This window comes from Lactuca sativa, chromosome 3 (assembly GCF_002870075.4).
Source record: "Lactuca sativa cultivar Salinas chromosome 3, Lsat_Salinas_v11, whole genome shotgun sequence".
NCBI classification, from domain to species: domain Eukaryota; kingdom Viridiplantae; phylum Streptophyta; class Magnoliopsida; order Asterales; family Asteraceae; genus Lactuca; species Lactuca sativa.
Window position 1 is genome coordinate 57,889,936 of NC_056625.2, and position 9,182 is coordinate 57,899,117.

A 9,182-nucleotide genomic window follows, 5' to 3' on the forward strand; every position below is an offset into this window, starting at 1 on the left:
ATTTTTATAGAATTTTTAAGGTTAAATTTCATAAATTTAGGTTTTCAGGGCATTTAGGGTTTTTGAGAGTTTGTAAATCTTTGGATATCAAAATCAATAGAATCTTTGAGACTTCAATTTATCTTATGGTATTATAACTCTTTTATAGTTATAAATAATGTTTGTAACTTATTTTATCGGTTTATTGACATTCTATGTAGTGGTTTCGAGATTTCAAGTGAAATTGAGGAATCAAGTATACTAGTCCTAGCTTTCAACTTTGACTTAAGTTCCAACGAGACTCGGAACTAATTTCTACTACTAGATCAAATGCATGATGTATGTATATGATTCATGAAAAGGTGTTCGAGTCAAAGTGACCCGAATATGGAATGGAAAAAGAACGGCTAAGAAATAAAAATTAAAGAATTGAAAGAATTTCATTCCTACATGAATGATTTAATCTTTCCATTCCATAAGACAAAAAGGACATTTTTTTCCTTCCTTCTGCGTTTCCAGCATATCAAAAACACTACCTAGAATTACATAAAATTTATTAGATTTGAACACACGATTTAGATTAGTACTTACTAGGTTCCAACAACTCTCGTGGTATTATCTTCAGTTTCTTGGCCTTTAACTATCTTTGCCAAACCAAAGTCTGAAATCTTGGGATTCATATCTTCATCTAATAACACATTACTCGCTTTCAAATCTCTATGAATAATCCTCAACCGTGAATCTTGGTGAAGATACAAAAGTCCTCGAGCAATCCCCATGATGATATCAAACCGTAAATCCCAATCAAGACACACAGAAAGGGTCTTAACTGCAAAAAATCCCATTAAATCCCAGGATTTTAGATTTTAGAGTTAAAGTTGCTCACAAAATGGAAAAAGAGATTGAGAAATATGTGAAACTAACCAAAGATGAAACGGTCCAAGCTTTTATTATGCATGTATTCATAGAGTAGTATCATTTCATGATCCTTCATGCTGTAACCTAAGAGCCTAACAAGATTACGATGTTGAAGTTTCCCAATTAACACAACTTCATTTTTGAATTCCTTGAGCCCTTGTCCAGATTGGCTTGCCAATCTTTTCACTGCCACTTCACCTAATCCAGGGAGAATTCCCTAAGATAATTACCAACAACATATGATTAACTCTCCAAACTCCATTTTTTATACATAATTAATTTCCCTTTTGCAGTGAGAGCAACCTTTTACCAATTTAAACATCAAACATTATTCATTGATTCCCATGAAAGTTGCAAACATTTACATGGTATTGATTTGGATTCATAAGATTTCTGTAGGTGTGTATTCTTTGGAATAAGTCCAACAATTAAAGTCTCTCCTTTGGGAATCCCTTCCTTCAATCAAAGATCAAATACGATTGCAGTCACAGTAGTTTTCCCAAATAGCTTCTAGTATCTTTAATAAATATGATACTACGGCTATATTTTGCATACTAGTTGAAAAACTAGTTGTTAGTTGAAACGCTAACCGATAGATGAAAAGATAAGAAAAGATAACCGATAAAAAGTGACGTTTGGTAAAAGATAGATGATAAAAATAACATTTGGTAAAAATTAGCCGACAAGTTAGCATGGAATATATAAAATGACATAAAATGGGATTTAGAAGAATATTTTTTTATAATTAATTAAGGGTTTATTTGGTAAAATTTTTAAAAAGCTTCTGAAAAACTTGTTTATAAACTACTTTTTTGTTTGTCAAATATGACAACTTAAAAAGGTCAAAGAATAAGCTAGGTATTACACGCCAAATAATAGATACAAGGAGAATTCTCTATAATCTGGCATGTTACTAGGAGAAGGTCTTGGGCTCCTTGTTTACTTTATCAAAATAAAGACCTAGATTTAGCTCAACATCCATGGCTGGCATGAAGTTTCAAATTATGTGTCTATTGAAGATCTATCCAAACATCTCAAGACTTTCACTAAAACACTACCCTCTTGCTATTTATATTCCAACTAGTTTTGAGGAGGCGTCAATCGTCATCCTCTCTAAAATGGGTACAAGCAATGCAAGAATACTTTAATTAAAAATAATACTTGGAAGTTAGTTCCATTAACGCAAGGAAAGAAAACAACATATACAAAGAAGAATTCTCTATAAAATAAAAAGAGGATACGACAATCAATTGATACATGGTACATGAGCCTTGTGGCAAAGTGATTTTAGCTACACATATGGCATATACTCGGTACTTTAAAATCTCCTCACTCGTAGTTAAGTTGAATCCATATGGGGTCATATTGCCTCTTTTGTAGCAAAATGAGATTGGCAATTACATCAACTCAAGATGAAAAATGCCCCGCTTCATGGTAACATTGATGAGGAGATGTACACGATTCCTTCAAGATATACATAATCTAACAAGGCCAAAGTTGTTTGCAGATTGGAAAGGACATTGTATGGAACAAAACAGTTACCACGGGCATGATTTCACCGTTTAGTTTAGCTATGTGAGTGAGTGTATATATATATATATATATATATATATATATATATATATATATATATATCAGTGTTGCAGAAATCGGCCTTGGGGGCCGATTAATCGACGATTAATCGCTTGACGACCTTAAACTGATTATGATTAGGGTGCTTGGCGGAAATTGGTCAAAATCGATCAAAGTCGGACTTGGAGGTCCTTGGCGGTCATAGGATGGAATTTTTAAAAAATTCAAAAAAATTTAATTTTCAAATATTACATCAAAATTTTAAATTTTAAAATTTTTAAGCTTTCAAATTTTAAGATATTAAACTAAAATTTTCAAAGTTTTAAAATTTTAAAATTTTAAATTTTCAAATAGTTAGTTTTTTAAGGAATATTAATTTTTTAAATAATTTTATTAGTAATGAAGGGTCCCCGATTAATCTCTGATTAATCCCTGCCTAGTCCGATTAATCGTTTATCGCCAGTTGACCACCAAGCTACTGCCAAACGATTTTTACAACCTTGATATATATATATATATATATATATATATATATATATATATATATATATATATATGGCTAGGTTATAATGTGAGTTACTAAGAGAATAAGTTTTTTAGTAATATGAATACGTTTAACCTCACACAAATATCATCATTTTCATGCATTCTCATTAATTATTATTCAGTTTTGTTCTCACATCGTTTTTCACTCATTTTCATTCTTAAAGAATATAATCAATAAACATTTTGACAACATTCTGATAAAATGAGAATAATAATAAAAAGTCTACAAAAACCTTATATACGATTTAATTAGTGAGAATACGTGATAATGATAATAATTATGCAAGATTCGTATATATATTATCAAACAACATATTTTCTTTGTCATTTTTACAGAATAACACTATCCACACGTCCGCACAATAGATGCCAATCCACATTTGAACATATATATATATATATATATATATATATATATATATATATATATATATATATATATAGAGAGAGAGAGAGAGAGAGAGAGATAGGTTCAAATGTTTTTAACAAATATTGTGTGCCTAAATGCACCAATCAGAAATTAGCAACTAATTAATTAATTAATTAAATAAGGGTAAATTAGTAATATTACATATATGATTTAATGAATATCCAAAATTAACAACTGATATCCCTTTATTTAAGGGATCCATTTTTATTTACCTATTAAAACCCTACACCACCGTTTTCTCCAGAGACGTACATCACCAACACCTCCTAGTCCGCCGACCACCATTGTCCCAACTTCTTTATGCTTGGTGGTCTTCATTGTCGACCAAATCCGCAGCAAGTGGCTATTCCACCACCATCAAATTATTGATCGGCCTTCATCATCATCGGGATCTATCCGAGATTTTGTATAAAGCCTTTATCGTTTGAACTTAGAAGTCTTGTTTATAATCGTTAGGTATGTATTTTTTGATGTTCTTTATTGTTTCTTTCAATTAATTGATAAAAAAGGTTAATTCGTTATGAATCGAAGTTGTTGTTTCATTCGAATGGGACATTCAATTTCATAAAGTTTGCAGTTTTTGATCTTCTTTATTGTTTCCATGGCCAACAGGTGATCTTCTTCTTCATCTTATTTTGATTTGAATCCATGTAAATTTGGATGTTTGGGTTTTCTTGAAAAAATTTATGATAATGGATGGGATATAACTGATGGTTGTTTCTTGAATTCAAGAAACTGAATTAGTAAGACTATCACTAATTTTTTTTGAAGAAACTGAAGAAGCACACCACGTGTTTGATAAAATGCCTCAATGAAAAAATAGTTAAAAATCATTAATGTTTTTACTTCACTTTGTTCCTTATTCTTTTCAGAACTATATAACTCAATTCACTACTAGAAAAAAGGCCTTTTACGACGCTCATTGCGCGTCGTAAAACGCTCAGACGACGCGCAAATGCGTGTCAAGGAAGGCCCTGTCATAAAGAGAGACGACGCGCATTTACGACGCGCGGTTATGACACGCAATGCGTATCAAGGAAGGCCCTGTCATAAAGGAAGACGACACGCATTTGCGTGTCGTAACCTTACGACGCGCATGTTTATGACACGCAATGCGTATCAAGGAAGCCCCTGTCAAGAAAGGCCATGTCATAAATGAAGATGACACACATTTTTGCGTATCATAATTTTAAATGTTCTAAAAAAAATATTTACAATATCTAAATTTGATGTCATACAATTCATAATAGAAATAAAATATCATATACAAAAAATACAATCCATTGCATAAAATTTAATGTCATACAATTCTATTTTTTACAATATCTAAATTTGCATCTAATCTACTCTCTACATCAAATTCCAACTAAATAAAGTTGCATCTTGCCTTTCATAATTCTTTAAGACTAATGCTCCAAACAGCTGTTATATGGATAAAAAGTTGTACATTGGCCCATCTCACTCAAGAAAGACTTAGCCAAATTCAACTCCAAGTCTTTACTGCATCTTGCTGATAATGCTGCAAGATTTGAATCAAGTGGCTTCATATTCTTTTCTTCCACCAACTTTACCTGATGCACAAAATACACAGAAACAAAAAAACATTGTATAGGACAATCCAAAAACACATTATAAGCATAACAATCAGTCCATGGACTTACTGTGGATCAATAATTGCAAACACCAAAGTTTGTTTGTGTGAACTTCACTTTCTCATATAAAAACCTCTAATTCAGTTGATTGCATAGCCTTTGTGGACAACTGTTGGGGTTTCTCTTTGGGTTCTACTGAGGACTATGTCTGCAAAGTCTTTTCCAGTGGGTACCCTTGTGATTTTCTTGAAATTGTATTGCACCATGTTTGAATATTTAAGCAAAAACTGCATCAACACAAGTCATTATATCATAAATCTACTGAATATTTGTTTCTTGGTATATACTGTTTCGAGTTTTGAGTGATTTCAGTGTTTACAAGACCAATGCCCTATGGGTTTTGAGTTAAATTTAATAAGATAATTGTGTTTATTTAGTTAAATGTAGTTGAAGAGACAAGAATAACATAGCTCTCGCTCTGTAGTCTATATAAGAACCGTTTATTTTGACATCCCACCATCAAAAAAGAAAATAACCCAATGACACCATACAAGAATTATAAGAAGCTTAACCTAAAACTTGGATTGCAAGTGTCGATTCATTACCATGGATGCAGATACATTAATAATAACCTCCTAAAGGGCTCAACTAATTAAGGTTAGAATAAGCCTAAAAATCAAGGAAAAGATACCTTTAGTCCCTGGTCGTTAAGGTCTTTCAAAGTATAATGAGTTGTTCCACTGAACTCACCGAGTCAACACAGTCCAAATCTGGAAATGTTTCTCGCCTTGGAAACACCTGGATATAAACAAAATGTATACAATTTAACCGCATTATTATAGAGAACAGTGTCCCCACTCTTGTACTAAAGAAGTTGCTTTCGGCTCATTAGTTGCCCATCACTTACACCATCCCTGCAAATAAAAAACGAAGTGAAGATTTAGTTTTTTTTTCTTTAATTGTACCACTTGAAATTATATTTATATATATACCTATAGAATATGATCCCCAGTGGTTTTTTCCCTGTTGCCTTCTCAAAAGATAGTAAAAGATCCATGCATTTTCAAATATTCGAGTTACTACATTACCCAACTTATTAACATCCATAACATATACTATCTTTTGACCAGTCAACAAGACAAAATGCACCTTTGTTGATTTGCAAAAAATTGGATCAAACTTCTACAACGTTTTGCCTTGTCCAGACTCTAATTTCTGCGTGCAGCTGTTTTGACTTGTCCAGACTCTAATTTCTCTTCTACCTGCATATATTTTGTAATAGAATCAGATTTTTGGATTGTTTTTTGGGTATTTAATAATGAGGTAAAGCCTAAATTTATATAAAAACTATAACCCTTAATGGGGAAAAAGAAAACATACTTGCTCCATCTCCTTTTTTTGAGATGCTTTTGAATCTGATCTCCAAGCAATATAGAGCAAACATAGCCCAAAGAAGGCATAAAGAACTGCATTGTAGAAAAAAACAATTTAGATGTCTCACAATCCTCATATTTTAAATTGAATTTTAATATATATATATATATATATATATATATATATATATATATATATACTCAATACATACCTGTAGCAACACTGTTTGTGTGTTTCCTTGATATTAGATTTGGAACAATCCTACCAAGCCCTGTAGAAAGTAACTACATACCAAATAAAACCAAACTAAACTTAGAAGCAAACTAAAATATATGTTTTTCATTTATGTTCACTAAAATATGAAAAGGGTAAAAAAGAAAAGTAGCAAACTTACAGTCATTACAAACAGAGCACTGAGTGCACCTGATAGAACAATTGACTTTGGATGATGCATTGCCATAAGAGCTGCTATAATAAAAGTTTCATCTCCAATCTAGATGGAAGCAATAAATGGAATATTGGGTAATGTAATTTTGAGAAATAAACATTTGTGGAAACTTATGTGTGCCTGTAAAAAAAGATAGGGAAAGAACATACCTCACTGACAAGAATCATTGACAAACTGGCAAAAAATGCATCCAAAACACCAAGACCAGGATCCAAATTTAGTACAGCTTTTGGATCAATCTTGTCACCTATGACATTGTTTTTAATTCTTTCCACAACAACTTGTTTCAAGTAAATACACGCATTAAGATGTATGATGAATAATAAGTAGAATCTTATTCAAACCTCAACATAGACTAGCATATAGTATTTAAATATCTAAAACTTTCTATAGCATAAAGAAACAAAAATTTGAAATCCAACTATAAAGTATAAACACAGGAAAGAGGAAACTTATAAATTAGTATTGAAAGTTCATATGTGTCTAAATGCTCATCCTCAACAGAAGGGTTTCCAATGTATAAGGGTTTTAATAGTTTCAAGTTTGTTCACAAATCACAATATTATAGCTATATCACTAAACCTTCTTCTTTTGCTCCTCTAGTGAATCAAGAATAACCCCACTTTTCTGCAATACCTGTTGGATAACCTAGAGAAATTGGGACAATTTTAGCCCAGGGGTATTTTAGGAATTTTTTAGTAAACTTGCATTTTTTATGTGGTATTTGAATTAGACTACGTTTCATTTGTGTTTAGTATAAAATAGGACTTGCATTACATTGTAATTTCATTCAAAATCATGTTTTTAATAAGTAGTTTTACCTTTGGCAAGAAGTAAACATTATTCCTCTGTTTTTTGGTTCATTCCCATGTTCATCTTTTTTTCTTCTACACTTCCTATTTCTCTTTTTTCTTTTGCCTTGGTGAACAAGATGCAAACTAAAATCTGCCCCTACGTAATAGCAATTCTCTGATGACACTTGGTATTTAGGTCGCCACTTCCCCTGTTCATCTATTATTATTTTCCATTTAGCAAGAATCAAAGTCAAACAGTTCATGTTGCTGAAATCCATCTCCATTCCAACAATGGCATATTGCTTTTGTATTTGTATTCTAAGGAGAATTAGGTGCCCTACCCTCACCCTCAACCTAAAACAAATGCATATCTCAACAATTAGGCATATAATTTTATAAACTGGGGGATGATTTTCATGAAAAAAAACACAAGATTTAAGAAGGTGAAGTGATTCATGTTTAGAAATTAACATGAACATATATAAAATAAAAAACGAAAATAGAATAAATTGTAAAGGGATCGTAGAATTACCAGAAAAAGGAACATATAGAGCACTGCTTTATAGAAATTGGTCCCCCCTTCAGCTCTTCGACAATCTTCATCTGGTGGAGGAGAGATATCTTCTGGCTCCAATGATTTCATTTTTATCACCCACATCTTCTGGCTCCATCCCTTATGTGGAATTAACCTTCTCTATTACGTGCAAAGTTTTTTTTTTGGAATGGAAGGCCTGTTGTATACTCACTGTTGCTTTCGTTTCCAACTATCAAACACCACCGAGACCACCTGCAATAAGGAAGCACGAACAAAGGAGAAAGAAAAATATTCATCTATGGAGGAGAGAGATGAGAGAAAACCCGGTGGAGGGGGAGAGACGAGAATGTGGATGCATCAATTAGGGAGAGAACAAACTCAGAGTGTGAAGTGAAGTCGGATTTAGGAGAAGTTGTACCAGTTTTAGGGAGAAATCGAACCAGTTGGTGTTTGTTGTTGATCGTCTTTGCTGATTACTGGCTCGTGAATAGAGAGAAAGGTTAGGGTTTCTTGATTGAGAAAAAAAAGGAAGGCGGGATTTTTAATTTTTTCAGAATTTCATTTCCCCCTACTGTTAAAGGATGGAACGCGCGTTCCATTAAAAATTATAAAGCGACATCCTTAGACGACGCGCATTTTATTATAGGTGCCCTCTGTGTTTTTTTTAGACACTAATTTAAGGGCGCGCAATAATGCGTGTCTTCTATCCTTCAATTTTTTGAAGAGATGACATTTTTCTAATGTCACTCTCCTTTGCGTAACATAGATCAATGAGCGTCGTATTTTGTGCGTCGTAAAAGGCCTTTTTTCTTGTAGTGATTTAGATTGGGTTGGATGCCATTTTCATAACAATAGGTTGATGCTAGTTCCTTATTCTGTCAGAATTTGCAGTTAAATACATTGAACATATCGAGAAGAAACACATGTAACCCGAAGAATGTTAGTTCCTTATTCTGTCAGAATAGGTTGATGCTAGTTCCTTATTTTGTTTGTT

The 9,182-nt window shown here is 32.4% G+C and overlaps 2 protein-coding genes across 2 annotated transcripts; both read right to left on the reverse strand.

The window, feature by feature from the left end:
• Positions 1 to 569: 569 nt before the first annotated feature.
• Positions 570 to 6,094, reverse strand: LOC111890082 (G-type lectin S-receptor-like serine/threonine-protein kinase At4g03230). The gene is made up of 7 exons (XM_052769702.1): positions 6,030 to 6,094; positions 5,945 to 5,951; positions 5,788 to 5,835; positions 5,271 to 5,324; positions 4,924 to 5,016; positions 904 to 1,114; positions 570 to 808 (listed from the first exon to the last, which is right to left on the reverse strand). Exons 1-7 carry the CDS (start codon positions 6,092 to 6,094, stop codon positions 570 to 572), a joined length of 717 nt encoding a protein of 238 aa, XP_052625662.1.
• LOC128132762 (GDT1-like protein 3) lies at positions 5,949 to 7,931 on the reverse strand. Its single transcript, XM_052769703.1, has 6 exons — positions 7,681 to 7,931; positions 7,009 to 7,192; positions 6,806 to 6,904; positions 6,623 to 6,695; positions 6,418 to 6,503; positions 5,949 to 6,299 (listed from the first exon to the last, which is right to left on the reverse strand). Exons 1-6 carry the CDS (start codon positions 7,929 to 7,931, stop codon positions 6,246 to 6,248), a joined length of 747 nt encoding a protein of 248 aa, XP_052625663.1. The 3' UTR covers positions 5,949 to 6,245.
• Between the last annotated feature and the right edge of the window lie 1,251 nt (positions 7,932 to 9,182).